General features: G+C 41.9%; 1 protein-coding gene across 6 annotated transcripts in view; it reads left to right on the forward strand.

Annotated features, from left to right (window-relative positions):
* The window catches only part of LOC149303602 (protein kinase C and casein kinase II substrate protein 3-like), a 47,857-nt gene extending 27,047 nt beyond the window's left edge, over positions 1-20,810 (forward strand). For all 6 annotated transcript variants that reach the window (XM_089480134.1, XM_089480138.1, XM_089480136.1 and 3 more), the window contains 7 exons: positions 51-286; positions 938-1,099; positions 2,582-2,757; positions 3,789-3,909; positions 4,515-4,612; positions 15,467-15,561; positions 18,499-20,810. In XM_089480134.1, coding sequence (XP_089336260.1) covers positions 51-286; positions 938-1,099; positions 2,582-2,757; positions 3,789-3,909; positions 4,515-4,612; positions 15,467-15,561; positions 18,499-18,614 — 1,004 coding nt within the window. In that variant the 3' untranslated portion in view covers positions 18,615-20,810. The remainder of the gene's footprint in view (positions 1-50; positions 287-937; positions 1,100-2,581; positions 2,758-3,788; positions 3,910-4,514; positions 4,613-15,466; positions 15,562-18,498) is intronic.
* Positions 20,811-24,079: the final 3,269 nt, after the last annotated feature.

Consider the following 24,079-nt stretch of genomic DNA (forward strand, 5'->3'; position numbering starts at 1 on the left):
AAGAATTAAAACTCACCTATATTTTTCTCTTTACCCTCACAACCCCCCAGGTCCAGTGTATGGGTCCCTGCTTCGAGCCTGGCAAGCATTCTTGGGGGCATCTGAGCGGTTGAGTCGGCTGCACATGGAGATGCAAAGGACTTTGGTCTCAGAGGAATGTGGGCGCATCAGGGCCTGGCAACATGATTCCTATCACCGCAAGCTGTTTGGAGGCTTCAAGGAAGCCTGTGAGCTGGAAAGTGGATTTCAGCGGGCACAGAAACCCTGGACAAAGAAGCTCAAGAAGGTAGGAGGGACCTGATCCTTCAAAATTTTCTAAATGCATACAGTTCTAGTTGGATAAAGAACTGGGCTCTGTAAAAAAGGAGAAGAATCTGAGGTGATTGTTTTTTAAAAAATCATCACACTTCTTTCTCCCATCATTGCTACGCTCCAATCCTTTTTTACTCACCCAACAAGTCCAACTTGGGAAGCACCAATTGGATGAGGCTGACTGGACATTATTATCAAACAGGGATAGGTCTAGCCCTATCATCTTCTTCTGTTTCAGGTATAAAAGCCAACCAAAGCAGTTCAGACTTACATCAGCATTGGTGACTGGTTTATCACTAGATAGCAAGAAATTATCTTAGAGAGAACAAGGTACACACAGTATCTTAGATAGAACAGCTACTGGCTATTCATTCTCTGCCACCCATACCCCGCCAGCAACTATTGCTTGAGGCAACTGCTTCATTCACCTGAATGCTGGGCTGGCTCTTGTTTGAGAATATGCGACACAGGAGGAATTAGGAACCAGAATTCTTAGAATCTCTGGGCAAGGATTTCCATACTAGCTGCGGGTAACATATCTGAGCCCTAATCTTGGTGTAGGTTAATAGTTTGCTCACTTTTCTTCCACCACTTCTTTCTGACTGCTCTTGACATTTGCTCCCAGGTCGAAAAAACCAAATCTTTGTACCACAAGGCCTGTCGCAAGGAACATATTGCAGCCCTCCGGGAGGACGGACTTAAAGGAACTCCAGGGTCTGAAGCCCCCCCAGACCGACAGCGTTCTCTGCGAGAGGAGCATCAGCGTTGCAGCCAAGAAGCAAACAAGGTGTGGTCCTTATTCTCCCACTCTCCCTGGGTCCAGGCCAGGAGGGCATTAGGGGGCACTGGACTTTTCAAGCAGGTCAACCACATTGGCTGCATACATGCTGCATGAGAGTTACACCTGTTTTATTTCCCTGTTAGTCCTAACTGCCAGTGGCTGCTTCATTTTATTTTCTGATAGGGTTGCCAACTGACAAGAAAAATGAAACCAAAACAAACTGATATGCTCTTATGTTTTAATAGAAACATAACAGGCCAAAAGCATCAGCAGCAGCTTGTTCATTGCAGAGGTGATCATGACTACTTGCTAGTGTCTGTTTGTCAAGCTGATGTCAAAATAACCTTGTGTATAAGAATTTGCCTTGATAGCCATGAATTACAAGGGGAGACTATTGAAGGCTGGTAATTTCTGTGGTCTTTTTATGTGTCTGAAGCACAGAAGCAGGACTCACTTTTTTAAAAGCACATATTGGGAACCGTGTTTCCATTTAATGCTGGATACACACATACATACAGTATAAGATCACAGGTCAATGAATGATAGCTTGCATTGCTATCATTCATTCAAAGCTGGCTGGGTCATCATGCTGTTTCTCAGAAGACCAGCAGAGCCTGTTTGTGAACTGTGAGCATCCTGTCTTCATCATAACAGTCTGTGGTAAGAACCACATAACATTAAGCATTGGCACCTGAGTTGTTTTCCTGTTTTACTTTTACTTTTCCATCTTCTCCCTTTTCTTTTCTTTTCTTTTCCTTTCCTTTCTCTTTCTTTTATCTTTATACATTGTTAGTCTGAGGGATACAGTTATTTATTTATTGAATTTTTACCCTGCCTTTATCCTAGGATTGGATACAAGGCAGCTAAGAAGACTTTCTTACCAAAGAGTGGGGCCTAAATGTTTTAAATAAATAAAGAGAACTGAATAGACAACACATATAAAATGCCAACTTCCAGTACCATCAGGGGCTAGCCTGAAGAAAGAGGCTCCTCCCTCCCCAACTGTCATCTTTCGGCTTCTGAGGGAGAGAGTAGGCTGGCCCAGTTCCATCAGGGGCTAGCCTGAAGAAAGAGGCTAAGTTACTAAGTTACTTTTATCAGGTATATGTACTTTGTACCACAGGCCAACAGGTTATAGCATTCAGATAGGTGTTTTTAAAAATATAACTAACCACTTATTTAAGTTACAGTACTTTGCAGAAACTAATAGTGACTACAACATAGTCATTATAGTGAATACAAAGAAACTAACTACTTAGGAGCGCTTTACAAGTTATCACTAACTTTAAAAGAATATTTTTAATGTAACTTTCCAAACTGTGATAGAAAACCAACAAGCTGGCTAATGGTTGCCTCCTGAGTGACAAAGTTGTGTTCTTCTAGCAGGTTCTTCCTTTCTCCACAGTTCTAAAAAGGGCTCATATCCCAGAGAGAGGTAGAGGACCCATGGGCACATGATTCTTTTTGACTCTTGACTCCTTTCACTAGGTACGCGAACGCTATGAGAAGGCTCTGCAAGAGCTTGATCGCTGCAGCCCTCGATACATGGAGGAAATGGAGTCGGTCTTTGAGCAGGGACAGGCACAGGAGCAAAGGCGCATTGTGTTTCTCAAGGGGGCCTTCTTTGCCCTGCACCGACGCCTCGATGTCACCGCTGACCCCAGGTGTGGGAATGGGAAAGGGTTAACCAAGCCCTAAAAGAGATGCTGCCACTCAATATGTATAACATGACAGCCTGATGACAGAAAAAAATCTTGGTGGGGTTGATAGGGAAATAGAATATTAGACCTGTACTGGGAATGTGATTTTTTTGGACTATGTCTTCCAGAATCTGCCATGGTGGCAGGGAGATTCTAAGGAATGTAGTTGGAAAAAGTAAATTTTCCCATCTCTGTCTAAATTGACCTTTGAACTGTTCCAGCAAGTCTCTTTTAACGTCCTTAATTGTTCTTTCTGCTCTTGATAGGTCTCACAGGTAGCAACATTTCCCCATTTAAATGGGCTTTTGGACCAGAGGTGGGCAAAGTGTGGTCCTTCAGATATTGTTGGACACTGCAGCTCACAGCATCCCTCACCATGTACTATGCTGGGTATCTTCTGAGAGATGCAGTCTAACAATATTCAAAAGGCCAAATATTGCTCAATCCTGCTTTAGTAATTGGACTTTGAACAGTTTAAAACAGCAGGAGGTTATCTGGTCAACTTTCTAGACTAACTGACTGGCTCCTTGTTTGGTCTACAAATCCCATTAGCCCCACCTAGCATAACCAATGAATGGCAAGAGATCATGGGAGCTGTAATCCAAAACCTATGCAAACCCAAAGGTTTCTCATCCCTGGATCACACCTTTTTTTTGTCACCTTGAATGCTATAGATAAAGACACCATCTGTACAACTGCATGCAACACCCAACATGTTGTCTGCATTTTGGTAACTGGTTTTTATAGCCCAGCCTTTTCTTACCTTGCACTCTTCAGATGTGTCAGACTGCAACTCCACTTACACAGTTGGTTGGGTATGATGGGAGTTATAGTCAACATATCTGGAGTGACCTAGGTTGGGGAAGACTGTGGGTGCTCCAAGATGGACTGTTCCTAGCACTGCCAGTCAAAAGGGGGCTTTTTTGAGGGGGGGCTTAGAGTTCTTTGAATACCGCCTGAAGCCTGTTCCTATTATTTTTCATCCTTTCATTCAGCATCCAAGCTGTTTACAGTGACTTGCACCAAGCCATTGAGGACATAAATGACCAGGATGACCTCAAATGGTGGCGTAATCGACATGGACCAGGGATGCCCATGAACTGGCCACAGTTTGAGGTGGGAACCTCTCTCTTCCTTAATGGTGAGAGAAGGCTACTCTGCATATTCTCAGGTGCACTCTTTTCTTCAGATAATATACAAGTGGAAATTTCCTGTAGAGTCTAGTAGACTTACTCTAGTATAATAATTTTCCAGAAGAACATATTTTACTTACTCTACTAGTTTAGGCAGTGCTCCTCTTGCCTATGGCTCTCATATTTCTCTTGTGGGTGACTAGTGGCTACCATGTACCTAGGAGGGCATGTGCCACCAGTAAATATTTTACCACCTTCAATCCATTCAATAATAATAATAATTGTAAGCTGCTCTGAGAGCCTTTAGGGTGGAAGGGCGGGGTATAAATACCATAATAAATAAATAAATAAATAAATAAATAAATAAAATCTCTTACCCACAATTCATCTCACTTTTGCTGCTTGTGATCAGAACTTGAAAAAGTATTATTTTTGAATGGTAGCACCTGGAATCCTCCTGTCACTTCTTCAAGCTCTGGTTGTGGATGAGGCAGTCATTTTAAGTGGGCTTCAACGTTGGCTGGAATTAAGCTCTGTGAAACACTGTTCTCTCTTCTCTGTCCCCCAATACCCTAATCTGCCATTCAGAGTTGGACTCCTGATCATGAGCGGCCACAGGTGAAAATCAAGAAAACCAAAGAACCTGAGAAAGCAACACTCCGCAGCATCACTCCCTCCCAGAGCAGGTGAGTTCCCTTCCCCACCAGACAAAGCACAGGCAGTCCCAACTAGAGCAGACCCATTGAATCAGTGCAATTTACAGTCTATGCTGACTTGTTGAAGTTTATCACATGGGACAAATCCCGGGCAGAAACTAGATTTTCACATGACGTTTGGGGTTAACCCGAATAGAAAGTAGAAAACCCTGCAAATGTGGGTTGTTTTTCAGACAATATTTGCATGAAAGAGAAATAACACAAAAATAACCCAAATGGAAACATGACAAAACCTGCTCCTTTTTACTTTCAGAAAATTCCGAAAGTAGAAAAGAGTGGTTTTTGTCAGCTTTCCATTTGGATTATTTTTGCATTATTTCTCTTTCCGCCAATGCGTCTGAAAAACAAGCCACATTGGCGGGTGTTTAACGGATTTTAAAATCCCATTTCTGCATGGGATTTGCCTCCATGTGCCTCTGTGTGATAAACTCCTCAGTTCCAACAATTAATTCAGTGAATCTACTCTAGGTGGTACTGTACTAACAAAAGGAGTGAGGCCACAACAGGCATGGAGCTGTTATGTTATGGAGGTTTTGCTTCTTCTATGACTAGAGATGGAGTTTTCCCCTATGATGGTTCCCTTCATAAAATGGCTAAAGACTCATTTCAGTTTTCGGACAAGCAGTCTGACAAGCGAGATGACAGTGAAGTAACAGGAGGGAAAGAGGTAGTTAACTTTCCTCCTGGCTTTCTAATACTCATTGTGTTATTCTTTACAACAGTTCAGTACAAAATTTGGTTTTAATTAAACACAGAATTCAGAATGTTTCTTGTAATCTATTCTATAATAATCCTGTAATAATGTATCATATAATTTATATAATATCAATAAAATTGCATAATTATATAATAATTATATTATTATATAATATAATTACTATATAATTGTGTAATATTATAATAGCCCTCCTTTTAGAACCAGCTAAAGGTACTTTCTTGAGCTACAATTTCCAGAATACCCCAGTATTCTGGAAACTACAGTCCAAAAAAGGTACTTTTCCTAGGCTCAGTGCAGTTTAAGGTGTATGTATAGCCTGAGGCCAAGCAAGAGGCCACTTGCTGAATCTCATAGCAGCAGTGACATTTGAAACAATGAGTTCCTAACTTGCAGCTCAGTTGATTTGAGATGTAAACTGAGGTCAGGCAGAAGACGTTTTGCTTTAAAAATAGCTCCCCTACATGTACTACTCCATGTTAACATAACTCTCCTATGGTAGATGATGCGAGGACCAAAACAGTTGTGTCAGGGGAGATTTATGATCAGATGTCCTGAAATTTCAGGATTTTATGTGTGTGTGGGTGTTTCTAAAGCAGTTTGGGAACACTTAGTTGTGATACGAGAAGTGTGTGTGTGTTTGTGTTTGACCCTTTTCTGTTGTGGCATTACTCTGTTCAGCTTTCTCCAATTTGTAATCCTCTAAATATTGTGCACTGCAGCTCCAATCGCTGTCAGTCATTGGCTTGCTGGAAGATATGTGCAAGTTGTCAGGTTTGGAAACATGGTTTCTGATATAAAGATATTTCCAAAATTCTTATCAGCAGCTTCATATGGAAGCAATGTGTGTGTGTGTGAGAGAGAGAAAGATTTAGATTAGGAGAATGGCATAGAATTCAATGCCTTCCTCACTGCCTTTGCTGCAGTCAAGATTTGAAGCCTGTGTCACTGTGGATTACTCTTCTCTGAATTACTCTTTTCCTCCAAATTACTAATTTCAGGTAGACCCTTGCAAGGGTTTCACCTCAAATTACTAATTTTTATGAACTTTATGTCACATCCTTCTAAAGACTTGGAGAGTTTTTGTGTCCTATTTGTCAAGATCTCTTGCCTAGGGAAATATTAAAAAGACAGGGACTTTGGATTTCTTACCCAAAGCACAGAAACACAGAATTTAGCAAATTGCATATGCAAGTTTTACAAGAAGCTTTGCAAATGCATGTTTCTTCACATGAAGTTTGGTTTGGTGGTCTGTAGTAATCTCCTACCACAATCTCCTACCAGAGATAGCTGTGCTGGCCATGTAACACAATAACATCCAAAATCCACAAAACAGTGACATCTTTATTGGCGAACCAAAATGAAGAAAATACATATTGCAAGCTTTCGAGGCTCCACTGGTTTCTTCATTGGGCAAAGATGTTAAAAATTATACAGGAGAAAAAATGACTATTTTTTACTAAATATGCCTAAAATGTATGACTATGGCTGCATCCACATTGTGGAAATAATCCGGTTTGACACCACTTTAACTGCCATGGCTCAGTGCTGTGGAATTCCGGAGACTGTAGTTTGTGTTGGCACAAGAGCTCCCTGATAGAGAAAGCTAAATGTCTTACAAAACTACAAGTCCCAGAATTCCACAGTATTGAGCCATGGCAGTTAAAATAGTGTCAAACTGGATTATTCCTGCTGTGTGGATGCAGCCCAAGTTAGTCAGAAGCTTGCATTTTGTCAAGATTTGGCTGTTCTCAGTTCAGGTGTTGTTGGAGGGACGTTCATGCAGGCTGACCTCTCCTCCTTCTGGCCATGTGGGTACTCCAGGACTTTTAAAAAATAGTTGTATTAGCAAGACAAAAAGAGATGTTTTTCTAGAGATCCAAGTTGCCTCAGTTGACAGTTCACTCCTTTTGAGATGCAAGTTGACTGAGGCCTTCCTTGGAGGTCTTTAAATAGAGGTGGATGGTCATCTGTGGGATGCTTTGACTGGGAGTTCTTGCATGGCAGGGGGTTGGACTAGATGGCCCTTGGGGTCTCTTCCAACTCTATGACTATGATTCTAAAGGGATAGCATAGAATGTGTTCAAACTATTGCGGAGTCAAATGTAGTAGATGCTGTAGGAGGCACTGTTGAGCTACATCAGAACAGAAAGAGAGGGCAGGTGGGGAATCAGATGTTCAATCTCATGTGTGATTTATTTGTTTTATTAACTTTATTTATATGTCACCTTTCTCCCAAGGCAGCTTCCATAACAAATTAAAAATGCAAACAATTTAATCCTTCTTACCATTTTAGCAACTCAGTTAATGTGCAACCATAATAGTCCAAAACACACTGCAGAAATAATCCCGTTTGAGAAAGCTTTAACTGCCCTGGATCAGTGCTACAGGATCCTGGAAATTGTAGTTTATTGTGGCACCACAACTATCTGACAGAGAAGGCTAAATGTCCCATAAAACTACAGTTCTCAGAATTCCCTAGCATTGAGCCGGGCCAGTTAAAGTGGTACCAAACTGCAATACTTCTGCAGTGTGTTTTGGACCAATAACACTCAAATCCGATTTAGAAAAAGCTCGTATTGATAAAAAAAATACATTTTCCAAAATAAATATGACTACAGCCCAGTCTTAAGAGGTTTTGACATCAAGAGCAGTGTTTTATTGCAAACGTTGTTAATATTATTTTTTAAAAGGAATTTACTGCTAATGAGTACCAAGTACTGGAACATATTTATAACACTGTTACCAGCACATTACTTTTTTTCTTGTTTTAAACAAGAAGGCTTTTTTAAAGGAACACAAAGGCTACAAATACTATTCCTCCACATAATGATTCACTAATTACTCTCCTAACCCAATTACGTAAAAAATAGATTAGTTTCCAGAGTAGTACTGTTGCTGCTTTTGATCCAAAAAAATTATCATGAGTTGTAACATGTTACTTACAAACTGTGCTTAAGAGTGACTCAGAAGTGCTTTTTTTCTCAATATCATGTGTGAAAACCAAGTTTTCAATAAGATTTATATTAGTATACGTTAATCTGGAATACAGATTAGTAGTGGGAAATGGTTACACCAGAGTGGAATAGTGATTTGGATGTTGTACTGACTCTGAAGACTCAAGGTTGAATCCCTGCTCAGCCATGGAAACCCACTGGGTGACCTTGGGCAAGTCACGCTCTCTCAGCCTCTGAGAAGGGCAATGGCAAACCCCGTCTGAACAAATCTTGTCCAGAAACAAGCTGTGATACGTTCATGTTAGAGTTGCCAGAAGTCAGAAACGACTTGAAGGTACACAACAACAAAATGATGGCACTTGTTGTGGGTAATTTATTATTACATGATTACCAATTGTTGTGTTGTGTTACTAAAAATTAGACTATTACATCCTCCCCGCTACAGTGGGTCCTTGGTATCTGCTGGGGTTTGGTTCCAGGACCCCTAGTGGATACCAAAATCTTTGGATGCTCAAGTCGCATTAAATACAGTGGTGTAATAAAATGGCATCCCTGATATAAAATGGCAAAATCAAAGTTTGATTCCCCCCCCCCCAAATGTATATATTTTTTAAAAAATATTTTCAACCTATGAATGGTTGAGTCTGTTGATGAGGAATCCATGGATATGGAGGGCTAACTGTACTTTGAATATTCAGAAGATTTAAGGGCACAGATCATGTCTGGTTTTGATTTCCTTTAGAACAGGGATGGGCAAAGTGAGTCCCATGGTTTGCATGTGGCCCACCAGGGCTGTTTTTGTGGCCTGCAGGGGCCCCCAGGAGTCAAAAATGTGGAGGCATTTTTGCCATGTTCCCCCAGGGCCTTTTTATGCCCAGGAAAGGTCTTATTAAATTAAACTAGTTGCTTCTTGTTTTGAAAACCATCCTCCCCTCTAAAATGACCTAGAGGGGATTAAAAACATGGCAAAGATGTCCCCCATAACCCTAGAGGGCACTGGAGGACATACGGGGGCAATTTTTTTTGTCATGGGGTGAAGCAGCTCCTAGCTTCCCACAGTTGCCCATGCTTGCTTTAGGGGTTTACTGGGGGCTTGGAATGTTTATTTTATTTTATATCCCACCTTTCTACCATTATGCAACCCAAGGCAGATGACAGTATTTTAATTTTTATATGCAATATATTTTATTTTATTCAAAAACATACAAGTTGAACATAGGTAAAGGCACAGCATAAACATGCTTACAGACTGTGTGCATATCTGCCTGCCTTTGTCTGATTCAGAAGATTTAGGGAAGGCCACCTAACAATTAGTTTGCATGGAAAATAGGAGAGCCAGTGTGATATGGCGGTAGTAACTAGACAGGCTGGTATGACACACTGCCTTGGGAAATCCAGTTTAATGAACTCACCGACCTATGGAACTCATTGGTTGTCTTTGCTCTAGTCACTCTCTCTCAGCCTGACCTCCTCACAAGATTGTTGTGAAGATAAAGCAGGGGGTCAGAGAACTGTCTTGACCCCCCCCCCAATGAATGAAAGGCAGGATATGAGTGTAAAACTAATTGCAGTCGTTTGCCTAGAGTGTAATTAGCAGTTTTGTCACGGCACTAAAGGCAAGAGTGGGCAAAATGTGGCATGTGGGCTACAGGCCTCTGAGCCCTGTATTTGGAGCCCCTGAAGACTCCCTGGAAACCCTCAAAGTCATCCCCCCCAAGATTTCACAAGTGAAAATCAGGACGCATATGGCCAAGTAGCATCAGAGTGCAGAAAACACAAGCCAAGAGAGGCTGCAGCTCTTCGCTTCCCCTTAAACCTACTGGGAAGGACAAGATTCCACTGCCTTCTCTCCTTTCTCATCTGTGTTGTGGCTGTGTGCCTTCAAGTTTTTCCTGCCTTATGGCAACCCTAAAGTGAACCTATAACAGGTTTTTCTGTGGCTGTGTGTGACTGACCCAGTGGGATTCCCTGTCATGGGGAATTGAACCCTGATTTCAAGAGTCATAGTCCAATGCTCAAATCACTACACCATGCTGATTCTCCCTGCTGAGTTAAAACAGTGCAAACATTTGCACTTTGAATTCAGGGCTTATCCAGACAGGGAAAAAGTCACTGGAAGTATCTTGACTTTCCAGTCCTTTTTGCCTTCATTTTACTTGCATATTCATAGGCCTGGTACAGACCGCCCAAAAAGGGCAGTCTGCTGGTGCCTAGTTTTGCTCCGCGGGGAATCCGTAGCCTCCAGACCACGGGACTTCCCTGCGGAGCAAAAAGAACCCGCAAAAAGTGGGTTCTTCTTGTGGCGCAATTATGATGTCGCAGTGCACCAATGGCACACTTGCGATGTCATAATGGCGCTGCAACGTGTTGACACTAGGTGTCCTGCACGTAACAATGGCAGCGCCCATCAGTACAGGGTGCCGCCATTATTACGCCCTCATCACGTGCTAAGGTTGAGGCACGTGTGGGCAGAGCGCCCTCGGCCAACCCCTAGCACATGACGAGGGCGCCCAATAGTCCCGTCTGTACCGGGCCATGGTTTTGCATCCACATCCTTTCTTGAAATATTGCAGGTTTCCCTCACTCCCCTTGTGTTCTTTCCCCTTCTCCATACACATGTAGTACCTGTTGAGAAATTGCCTTTCACCAATTTCCACTGAGACCTTTTTAATTATTATTCAGAAAACACAGATGGGGTACAGACCGCCCAGAAGAGGCACCTCCTTGGAGCCTCTCTCTGCTGCAGAGCTGCGCCGCAGCATACAAATTGCGCAGCACAGCTGCGCAGCAGAAAAGGAGCTAAAAAGCGGCTCCTTTTTGCTGCGCTGCAAAGCGCCAAAGACGGTACATATACGTCGCAGCTGTGCAGCTGCATAACGGCAGCGCATGCACAACGTGCTAGGGTTGCGGGGCATGTGCACGCGCCGCCCCAAGGCAACACTAGCATGTCGTGGAGACACCGCAAAGGGCATGTCTGGAGAGGGCCAAGATCAGAGAGTTAAAGTGCTTTAGCAGTATTACACTAGTTAAGCGCTGGGATACTTTTCTTTTGTTGCTAGCATTCCTCTTTCCTTTGCTTGATCTCCATTGAATCTACTGCCCTAGGAAGAGTTGCTGTGTTTCTTGGCAGTGGCCCTATTAGCTAGCTCTAGGATAGCAAGAAATACACTGCTGTAGGGAGGTACATTTCATTTCAGGAAATACTAGTTTAATTTAAACTTACTTGGAAAATGAGAATAAAAAGTCCTTGTAAGTGCTGGGAGTTCCCTTGGAATACTTCAGAATGGGTAAAATGTAATATTTGTTATTGTTGTGTCAAATTATTTCCAATTTATGGTGACCCAAAGGCAAAGCTATCACGTTGGTTTCTTTGCAAGATTAGTTCAGATCATTAAAAAAAATGAAAAGAAAAAGAAAAGAAGAAAGGAAAGGAAAAGACAAGACAGGACAAGATAAGACAGGAAACAAACCAGGGACTTTCTGGTTATTCCAGTCCATCTGGTTGGGCGCTCAGTTGACAGCAATTTAAATAAGCTTAGAACAACAGGGAGAATGTGAGGAAGAGGGGAAAAACTTGCACATTTTAAAAGCTGCTGAAAAAAGTGGGATGGCAGAGGATTAATCAGGACTATTCCTGCCAAATCAAGACAATTGGAAGGTATGCCAAAGCCTGCAACACTTAAAAACATTTATTGCCAATTTTGTGATGTTCCCCCCTCCCCCCAAAATTGGCTAAATCTACCAGAATTTGGTCACAAATATGGTAGCTTGCTTCCCAAGCTCCAGGTTTCCCAAAACAAAACAAAACTGGTCAAAATGGCAGCATGACAAGAAGGGATGATACTTCTGGTATGCCAAAACATTATGGTGCAGCACACTCCCTCTGCATTTCCCCACACCTTCCTTGACCTTCAGGGATTATGTAGCAGTCATTCTGGTTGTAGTAACCCTCTCTGCCCAAATTCCCTCTTTTTATAAAAATGGTCTACCACAATCATTTCTTCAAAAAATAAAAACGTCAAATGAAAAATTGAACCAAGATATTGAAAACTGGGCACAATTAGTAAAAAGGGAGCGCAAGTGACTTCCTTCTAGGCACCAACCTATAGGTATTTATCACACAAGCCCCATTCTCACTATGATCACACTAGTAAAGGGAACTGGGTACATACCAGTTTGGGAACATTGTCTCACATGTCTCCACAATTGTGCAAGTGGCTCCTCATGCTTTCTTCCACACTCCTCCCTAAGCTAGCCTTCCTGTCCTATGCCCTACCCAACATGCCTTCGGGTTTTTTTAAATTTATTTTATTTTTAACACAATTCTAGAGGTATGCTAATACAATTTTAATTTTTAGAAAAATAATGTTTTAAAAAAGGAAAACAGCTTGTTTGGGAATAGTGAGGGAGAGGCTGTGCAGACCGGGAATAAAGGCTGGCATCGGGGCGGAGTGGGGGCATGGTGTCCACATGACACACACCCCGACTCTGCCCCCATACCGGCATGATGCCATGTGCCCCACTTCATGGCAGGCAGCATCATGGTGTTCCTCTGCTGCTGCATCCAGATGACGCAGCACCAAAGGCGTGCTGAAAAGCCACGGCACCGGTGGCTATGGCGTCCTTTCCACGGCGCAAAGGAGAGGCCAGATTGGGGCTGTGGTGTGTAGTTGCCGCGGCCCCAATCCGGTGAAGAAAGAGGCAGCTGACGGCTGCCCATTAGGGACGATCTGTTCAGCCCTGGAGAATGGAAGAGGGAAAGACACTAACACCATGTGATCCCAATACCAGAACTGGCATGCGAGAAATTCATCATATTTAAGGACTACATCAGCACATTTGGAAGCTTATTGACAAGTTTTCCCTGACAATTACTAGGTGCACTCTTAACAGCATTCGGGGGGGGGGGGCAAGGAAGTGATGAGATAGAGATGGCATTGTGTGATAAGTATTGCCAAAGGGGCTATTTTCCAACGTTGACGGCGGGTTAAAAGCTGCACGTAATAAAGTCCTACGTCTGATCCAGGGAGGCTCTGCTTATGTTCCAGATAATCAGTTCCAAGGGAGTATGAGGACTAAAAGGGTGGAAAACTTCTTGCCTCATCAGAGCTGAATTAAATTTCAGATATATTTGAGGGGAGATTCTCTTGGGGGCAGGGCCAAAGACAAAAGGGTAGGACCAGAAATTTAAAATACCATCAGATGTCATGAAGTTGTAATGAGGACGTAGGAGGTGTGATTGCCTTGGGAAGCTGAGAAGGCCAGACTGGCACCCCAGGTTTGGCTCATGTGTCACATTCCCCCATCCTGTCCTAAAGAAACAGTGTGACTGGAAGTTTTGTTTTCTTATTGTGTTTGTTTTGGAAATGTTAAGGAGGATTATATGATGACTGGTTGTACTTCCATGAATGTCTAAAAGTGAGTATCCCTTTCTGTAATGTAACTCTGAAGTCACCAGATGGACATCATATCTCTTTGCTTAACCATGGCAGTGATGCTTGCGAAGCTATAAGGACTACTAAACTCTGGATTGAGAAAAAATCCAGTATCCTATCTATTTCCCTTCTCAGTTCCTATTCAAATTTCAAGTTGCATTATTAAAAGCATCTGTCAAGCACCAGAATGACCTTATATTTAATCTGTGTATAACTTTCACAGACAAAACTTAATACTTTTTCCTAATCCAAACAATTTGGCAGTTCTTATAATCTTGGCAAATTACTAAGAGTATAAATGCCATGGATATGGGTATTTTTAATTGTATTTTATTCTGTTAATGGGTGGTGTGTTTTAATACTGTACTAGTTTATTTCTATTTTAATACTCATTATATATATTTAATACTTTTGTATGTTTTAAATTGTATCATTCTTATAATCTGTAAACTGCTTTGTGTTCCAATTTTTTGGGGGAAAGTGGGATCATCATCATCATCATCAAAGAGGCAACAGTTCCACTTAATTATATCAGTGTTTTAAAATAGAAAGAGACATTTATGACAGCTTCATCGTTGTTGTTGTGTTGTTCTTCTAAATTGTGTGGGATACTTCTACACAAGTCACTGCTGAAAACCAGCCAAGCTGTGTTGGTATATAAGAAAGAAAATCTCATAAATACCTTTGTGTATTTCTGGCAGTTTAAAAAAACTATAATAAAAAACTCTATAATAATAAAGTAAATAACTAACAATTTGCTGCCCATTTAATACCACCCAAATGTACCCCATTAGGTAGCTGCCTCACACTGTCTAATGCTAGATTCTGTCCTGTCCTTTTACAAAGCTTTGATTCCATCTTGTATTAAGATAATATACAGGAAGATTTGTATATGGTTTGTATTGTTCCACTGTCGCACATGGCCGCTTCCTTCTGTTGCCCTAGAATTGGTTCTGTGTCCAGTCTAATCCCAAACCTGCCAAGATTTCACAGGTGAAAACACATGTGGCCAAGCAAGATCATTGTGTAATCAAAATGGTAAAAGTTATTAATGAGGAAGAACACATGAGCTAGGAGAGGCTGCAGCAATTTGCTTTTGCCTGAGCCTACTGGGAAAGCATGAGAGCCAGTATGGTGTAGTGGTTTGAGCATTGGACTATGACTCTGGAGACCACAGTTCAAATCTCCGCTTGACCGTGGAAACCCACTGGGTTACCTTGGGCAAGTCACACTCTCTTAACCTCAGAGGAAGGGCAAGCCCCCCCTTTGAACAAATCTTGCCAAGAAAACCCTGTGATGGGGTCACCTTAGGGTCTCCATACATCAGAAACTACTTGAAACCACCATGGGAAGGGCAAGATTTCATCCTCTCCTGTCCTCTCCCTGCTGTTGAGTTAATTGTTTTAACGCAGTTTGCAGTAAGTGAAGTAAGCTGAGAAGAAAGAGGGAAAGCGGGACATTTTAGTAGTGAAAAAATGGGAAGAGAGCGGATTAATTAGGATTCTTCCTGTCATATTGGGACAGTTGGAAGGTATAGAATCCATCTCTTGGTTCTTACTCCTTGCTTGGCTGGCTGGCTCTGGGAGTTGGAGACCCCAAGAGTAACTTTTTCAGTCTCTGACTAACAGCCTTCGTCTGTGGGAATATTCTGAATTAACAAGCAAAACTGGCAGGTATTTCTCTGGCCTTCTGCTCACATTCTCACCACTTCTTGCAGTGCAAAGCCACCCCCTGCACCAGTTTCGGGACAGAGGGTCCGTGCTGTGTATGACTATACTGGCCAAGAGGCAGATGAGCTAAGCTTCAAAGCAGGTGAGTGTCATCTTTCCAAACTCTCAGTTCCATTACATCCTTTCAAATGAAGATTTATCTCTTTGCAGACCACCTCTGACTTTTGCTGGAGGTCCTGCTCAGCTCGGTTTTTTCCTTTTCTAGTACATGGATATTTCATCCTCCCTTGGCAGGAAGAGGTTCTGTAAGCAACCTTTCACTGGAGATTTGGTTCGCCTAAAGCAGGAGTAGGAACAGTTGGTGATCCAGGCATTTTGAATTACAACTCCCACAGTCCCTTACTATCAGCCATACTGGACCAGAGTAATAGGCATTGCAGGCCAAAACATCTGTTACCCATCTGTCTCTTAAGAGAGAACTTGAGACCTTTGATCCTTTTGTGTGATTATATAATATTTATTTACTTAATATTAATTATTTAATATTGTTACATAATATTCATGTAATTTTTGCTTTATGTTCAAGTAGACACATTGAGCACAAATGAGGGCAAGTAGCCTACATGCTCTTACTAGGCAGCAAATTTGTTCATTATTTTTGGACTTCATATCCCAGAAAGGAGGGTTGTGGGAGAAGGATTCTGGGAGTTGAGGTGTTAAAAGTAACTTTCCCAAAATCTCAACATCAGAGCTCTGGGTTGTTTTCAGTATAACTCTGTCTTTGGTCCATCTGTTTCAAAACTTTCTGCTTTTGTCCATCTATTTCAAAATTATCTCTTTATACCTACACACTCTCTCACACACAATTTGTCTCATAAATACAGGGTGTGTATCACTTTCCCAAAGCTTTGATGGCTAACACTCAAGAGAGATCTCCCATTGACAAAACCTGGCCACTTTCCTGGCCTATTAACTAGCAATCTCCCTAATAAAGGAAAGGCTGGCCAGCAATCATAGCTATTGTTAGATAAGATTCATATTAAGTACTGCTATCTTTATAATGTTTGAGGATCTGTTGTTGTTGTGTACCTTCAGGTCATTTCTGATTTATGATGGCCCGGTTTTCTTGGCAAGATTTGTTCAAAGTGGGTTTGTCTTTACCTTCTTCTGAAGCTGAGAGATTAACATAAAGAAAACAAAAATAATGACTACAGAAAATGTACACATATTCTACCTAGACAATGAGTAAATGGAAATAGTAAAAGGATTTTCATACCTGGGATCAAATATTGATCAGAGTGGGGATTTCAATCAAGAAATCATAAGAAGACTATAAGAATGGGGAGGGCAGCTATGAGAGAACTAGAAAATATCCTAAAATGAGATGTGGTGCAGGAGAAGAGTGCTGAGATTACCATGGACAGCCAAGAAGTCAAACAAATGGGTCCTAGAGCAGATCAAACCAGAAATCTCTCTGGAAGCCAAGAGGACAAGACGGAGGCTGTCATACTTTGGCCACATCATGAGGAGACACGACTCATTGGGGAAAAAATCATGCTAGGAAAGGTGGAGGGAAGCAGAAGAGAGGAAGGCCACATGCTAGATGGATGGACTCTTTTAAGGAGGTCATGGGTATGAATTTGCAGGACCTGAGCAGAGCAGTGGAGAATAGGGAGTCTTGGAGATGTCTCATCTACAGGGTCGCTGTGGGTCGAGATCGACTCGAGGGTGGATAACAACAACAACAACAACGGCCATCCAGTGGGTTTCCATGGCTGAGCAAGGATTCAAATCCTGGTCTCCAGAGTTTTAGTCCAACACTCAAATAACTACACCACACACTACATGGCTCACATGCCTGAGGATATGAGTGTTTAAATTAGTGGGCAGTGAAGAGAAGGCATTTCAGGGATTGTTGTTGTGTGCCTTCCAGTTGTTTTCAACTTATGGCATCCCTAAGGCTTTTACAGGATTTTCAGGGGCTGAGAGTGTGTGACTTGCCCAAGCTCACCCAGTAGCTCACCCAGTGGGTCTCCATGGGTGAGTGGGGAATTGATCTCCAGAGTCCTAGTCCCAATGCTCAAACCACTATATCTCATTGGCTCTCTTTTTAGGAGTGCCCTCTGGCTAATAGAAATCCTTCTCACAAGAGACACATTTGCCTCCCTCTCATTTTTCTCTTAGGCTGGCCCTAAGGATTATTTCATTTCATTTGGTTTTTATTTTAAAGTGAATGTTATTGTTTTATTCCACTTTTTTCTTTCTATTTCCTAGATTTTACACTGAGATTGTTGCCCTGAAATGTTATCTATTCTCTTTTTTATTTTATTGTTTTAAATACTTATATTGATGGTGTTTCAGAATAATTCACTGTACAGGGCCTAAATAACCTAAAGACGCCAGAGGTCAGCCCTGGTTAGTACTTGGATGAGAGACCTCCACTGAATACCAGGTGCTGTAGGCTACTACTTCCTTTATGAAAACCATATGAAATTCATGGGGATGCCATAAGTCGATAGGCGACTTGAAGGCATGTACACATACATACATGCCATCTTGGGAGAATGTCTTTTGAAAGGTGGTCTTGAAGTCTTTGAAATTAAGAAAAATATTGTCTGAAACCATCTCTTTGCTGCCTATGGCAGTTGTTGATCAGAGCTTGGAAATACAGTGAACCCTTGTTATACGCTGGGGTTTGGTTCCAAGATCTCCCGTGGATAACAAATTCCATGGATGTTCAAGTTCCATTAAATATAATGACATTGCAAAATGGTGTCCCTTATAAAAAATGGAAAATCAAGGTTTGATATTTGAAATTTATACTTTTAAAAACATTTTCAAACCATGGCTGCTTGAATCCATGTATAAAAAATCCTTGTATAAGAAGGGTCGACTGTACTACTTTTTAAATGATGACACAGAAGTATCCAGCCTGTATAGACAACATAGTCCAAAAAGTAACGTTTCTAAGCACTGTGGTTGATCTCCTAGCTTAGTTGTCACTGCCAGTATTTGTGAGTCTCTCTCCTCTTAGCTGCTGTATTAATGATGTTTCCTTCTCCCTTTTTTCCCATCTCAGGCGAACTGCTTACCAAGCTGGAAGATGAAGATGAGCAAGGGTGGTGCAAGGGGGTGACTGACAGTGGCCGTGTGGGGCTCTACCCTGCCAACTATGTGGAGCCCATACAGGCTTAGCTACAAAGATTAAATGCTGTTGAGGCAGGGGAGACCACAAAGGGGTTCACATGCACCCCTACACCAATTTTAGGGCTATGTTTCTTCCATGCTTCTAAGACCCCAATATGCAAACACAGAATGGTGCAAATTTTAGCTTCTTCAAAGACTCCACTTTTTAAAAATAAGCACACAACTTTCTAGTCCTTAAGTTCACCTTGAAAATATGCATAGGCCATGCTGTTGAAATCTCAAAAGCCATGGGCACATTGCTATCTGGGATAGAATGACATACCAAGTGCGGCATGTGGGTTTTCCACGGCATTTCTACCTCCCCTACATCCATCAGTTAACTAACTGCAGAATAAATTATGCAAAAGAAGTGAATTGATGCTCAGTTTGCTTAATGTATTCAGAGGATGGCAGTGTTTGGGCTAGTATTGGGCAATACAGAGTATTTACAGTAGGTGAAGATTCAGAAACAATCATGGGCAAAACATTGCCTGGCAAATGCACAATAAACAACATACAGTTGTAACCGGACACATACATCCGGTGTGATTTACACACCATGTTCCTGCAACCTCATGCACGCCTACACAGCTTCAGATACCACCACTCCCTCTCATTGTGTTTGTGACACACACAGACACATAAATAAGTCAAGGTGCCTTTTTAAAAAAGATGTCATACAAAAGATGCCATAACCTGAAACACCCTTCCCTTGAAGGCTTGCCAACAGTACCCTTTTGGAAACTCTGAGACAACAGGAGTCTAAGAAACTGAAAAGCTGATCAAGAAAGATGCCTCAGTGTCACTGAGGAAATGTTCTTTAGAGAGTCTGAGATGTTTCTCAAAACATCACCCACACAGGTTGCCCTGAAGGGTGAAATGAGATCCATGTATGATGTGTGCTGTTGCACATTTGGTATTTCCCACATGACAACTCTCTGGAGAACTGATTGTTCATTGGCGTTGGTCACTAAATGAATTGAAAATTATTGGGCCAATTATCCCCTCTCCTCCCAGGATTTTCAATCCCCCCCCCCCCCCCCATATGTATACACAGTTTTGGGGTAGGGACGTTCAAGAGGTAACCACTTTATAATGAATTGTTGGTGACGCCACTTGAAAAAGTGTGAAAATGAGACTGAAGTGGGAAATGGATAATAATGAGTGTTTTGAGAATGAAAATCTGTTAAAAATAAGGCTGATGTATTGTAGTTTCTTTGGGTATTTTAGCAAACAATAAACAAACACATAAACATAGTGACTGATTTCTATGCCTTGTTGTTTCTAACTTCCCATTCTGTGGGCAAGTCTACACTGGCCAAAATACTCTGGGTTGTTCCTGGAGTATTCTGGCCACAAAGCTGCCCCAAATTCTGGTCACTATCTTGCCATTCTGGAGTGATATCAAGCGGCTATCTACACATGCATCCTGCTGTGATACCAGTGCCACTGCCACTGGCATGAGTTGCCCCCTCTGAGGTTGAAAACAAGGCACCCAGTGTCAGTTACTTGGCTGCCCACCTTGTTGTGACTTTAGTGGGAGAGACTCATACCAACAGTGACAGCGCAAGGCAGCACAGCAGGAAGACAGTCTGCACTCAAATTAGGGCTTTGGTTCCATGTTGTTTGGACAGAGCAGTGTGAGGGCAGGAGGAAATGTATGGCCCATGTAGGCATGCCCTGTATGGCTATGAAGTAACCCTTGAGTATTTGTGGGCAGTGCCTGTGGAAATCCAAGAAACGGTGGATGATCATGTTTCCAGAATCGTATCCCCATTTTTGTGTATGTGTCCATTTTAATTCTGACTAACAATAAAACCCAGCATTTTGAGCAGTTGTGATCAATTGCCAAAACTGAACCCTTGCCAAGTTCAGAATGACTGGTCAGACAGCAATGCTACACTTCATATTACTTATTTGGACTATAATTCCTAGAAAACCACAGCCAGCTTGGACATTGGGACAACATTAAGTTTGCCAGTTCAGTGTAGTCCTAGCTTCTGAGGTTGGTGGGACCTAGCGACTGCCCTGGTGAATTCTTTAAGCATTGTGCATTAAGTACTGACCATAGATGCTCACAGTTTGTCATTCAAACACACAGAGAGAATGTATATTCCTATTTGGAAATTAAGACAAACATTTTTAACCAAAGGGATTTTGAAAGGTGAAATGAGGGGATAAGTCCTTCTCACTTACCGACATGAGACAAGGAACTAAGGAGCTTATCACTCATCTTTTTAATCTGGTTCAAACCTCCCAGGCTAGAGCCATGATGCAGGATGAAGGCAGGGATTATCACACACTAAATCACCGCCGAACCGCCACCCATGATCAGCCTGGGTCCAAGCCAGGTCCCAGCCGCACTTTGCCAACACTTTTTAGTAGTTGGAGTTTTCCGGCTTCTAAAAAGTGCTAGCAGAGCGCAGCTGGGACTCAGCTGGAACTCATGTTGAAGGCGGTTTGATGGCAGTTTGGTGTGCGATAATCCCCACCTTCATCCCGTGTCCTGGCTCCAGCCCGAGAGGCTTGAACCGGATTAAAAAGGAAAGTGATAAACTCCTAAGCCTACTTGCTTTTTGCCAGAAGGTGGATGCATTACAGAGTAGACGGTGAGCCCTGACATAATGACTGGGAAAGAAAAAGGAAGCTAACTACATGAATATATGGGAAACCCACCCCATGAGAATCTGCAAATTTCAGAAACAATAAATTAAGCCTTCTAAATTGTAGCAAGCTGCTACTCATTCCACCAGCTGAGCTGGAGGTTTGCATATCACCCTTTCCTCTTGCCCAGAGCTGAACCCCCCAGAAAAGAAAATACTGTATGCACTCTTGTTTCCAATGTGGGGATGGCCCATGAAAACTGAAGACTCAGGGCCAGGCTCTGAGTCTGAGATCTGCCAACCTGGCATACTTCCAGGAAAGTGATTTTTTTCCCCTTTCAAATCTGGTTTTCAGATTCTATTTCAGTTTTGCCCATGTCAAATGTAGCTTGAGCATCTGCCTTAGCTTTAAAAGCATCTCAGTATAAATAGACATCACAGAGTGCAGTTTTCTAACTAGAGAATATCTAGGCCAGTTCTTGGTACAGAGGAGCCAAAGTGGAAAGCTATTCTGAGAAAAACTCTAGTCAGTGTAGAACCAAATGAGAGAAACCCACATAAATTCTGTCTGGCTTTTAAGGAAGAATGTGCACATTTTTGAAACAACGAACAATCTACTTGTAAAATCCATTCATAACACTGAGATTGCTGCTTCTTATAAAGGCAACACTTTTTACATTATTTTATTTTACCACCAGGTCTACTTCAGTGACTCGGGGAGAATAACTGAGGTCTAATATAATGTGAGGGCAAAAACTTCCCTCAAAGTTAAACATGGTTTATGGAAATAGGCTGCTGTTACTGTGGAGGGGAAACAAATAGATAACTGGTGATACTCTGCATGTGTTTGAGAGATGCTGGTCTCTGAGGCAGCAGAAGACCTTTTGTTCTTTCTCCATATGATCACGGTTTGAGGTCTAGTGCTGAAGTGGGCTCCAAAAGCAGTGAGCTTTGATATAAAATAAGGCCATAGGGAAAGTATTGCCTTATTATTGCAATTATAATGTGTGATGTGACTGCGGGATTGGAGAGAAAGAGAATTATATCTCTGTTATACCCATTTTAAAGGCTTGAGAATCTGAAGGCTGAAAACTAACACTTTTTCCCAAGGAAGAGAAAATATGAAACAATTTTGGGTTTGAATCCAGAACCAAACGGAAATAGAATCCAAATCCAAATCCTTTACCAATCTAATGATTGTATTGTAATAAACTAAATCACTGACCATATGCTGTCTGGTACTGGCACCTGAGACCCAAAATCTGGCACCTGAGGGGATCTGACTCACTTTTGCAGGAAAACAGTTAATTAATGGCTGACCGTCCAGCGTCTGTTCTATTCCATACACTCCCAACATTTCACAAATGAAAACCAGGGTCACATGTAGCCAAGGAACATCAGAAGGTGATCAAGATGGCAAAAGTTATTAATGAGGAAGAACACACCAAGTAGGAGAGGCTGCAGCAGTTTGTTTTTGCCTGAGCTTATTGAGAAGAGCAAGATTCCATCCTCTTCTGTTCTCTCTCCTTTGCTAATTGTGTGCAAGCTCCTTTTGCACTCTGAAGTCAGTTTGCAGTAAATGAAGTAAGCTGAGGACAAAAGGAAAAAGTGGGAGGAGGAGAGAAACTGGGACATTTTAAAAACAACTGAAAAGGTGGGATGACACAGGATTAATTGGCATTGTTCCTGCCAAATCAGGACAGTTAGAGAATAAGCTGGTCTTGCTCTGCTTGCAATACAGTCAGCCGGAGGGTTTTAACTTTCATGGATTTGATTTATTTGCAAGTTTGCCATCAATAATTAAATAGAATTTATTTATTTTTAGTTTTGCAGCTTACTGTGGAAAATTGGAGGTGATGAGCCTATTCTAGAAAATAAAATAAAATACAACAAATAAATAAATTATTAAATAGTAATTTTGATATTTTGATATTTTCCTCTCTCTTGTTGATATGGTCAGTTGACTAATAAATAAACTTGTTGTTGTTATTAAATAGTATTCTAGAAAATACAAACTAAAAATAGTTTAGTAAGTCATAAATGCATAAAATAAAACCAAGTATCACTGCTTCCTTTCCATCCCTGGATTCTGATGCTGGTCACCCTGCTGTGGACACTTTCCTCCTCTCTGGCCATATCTAGTACTACAAGGCCCCAGAAGCTGGACAGAAGTAATGCTTTAGTTGCATTCCTTAGCTTAGCCCTTAGAGATAGGAATATGGAAGGTAATGACAAACCTCCTCTGAACAAATCAAGAAAACCCCATGATCCTTAGGGTCGCCCTAAGTCAGAAATGAATTGAATGTACAAAACATACACAAGGTTTGGGGGAGGGCTTAGAGATGTTTGTTTTTTTTCCCTCCACTTGCACTCCTAACCCCCATAAGTGTGGAGACTGAATGCATTTTACTAGTTTACTCAGTTTCCAAAATGCTGGATTTAGTGCCTGCCAGTTCACCCAGTGAAAAAGCTGACAATTCTAAGCCAGGCTTGGTTGCTTCTGGTTCCTGGCATAGCAAACCAACACTATGCTTTCTAGCCTTAGTAAACCAGCACTATGATGGCAAATGCAGCCCTTACAGCATTGTTCTGTAGAGGGCAGGCAAGAAGGCTGAACTAGAACCTTTTCATCCAAAACTGAACCGAACTGCTCCCTTAGTACCACTCTGATGAACAGTGTTGTAACTGTTGGTGAGGTTCTGCTGTTCCAAAGGAGTTCAGTGTGATGCTTGGAAAGAGCCCAAATGATTCCAGGCCACCACCTGCTTCTCAGAGCCTGAAGGTAGCTTTATAAGTTTGCCAGATATGTGAGAAAGGGAGAAGGGGATTTCCAAGCTCCACACCCGTTGTTGTTGCTGTGTGCCTTCAAGT

Source organism: Sceloporus occidentalis, unplaced genomic scaffold (genome assembly GCF_023333645.1).
Source record: "Sceloporus occidentalis isolate IW3139 unplaced genomic scaffold, rSceOcc1.0.p SCAF_14, whole genome shotgun sequence".
Taxonomy (NCBI): Eukaryota; Metazoa; Chordata; class Lepidosauria; order Squamata; family Phrynosomatidae; genus Sceloporus; species Sceloporus occidentalis.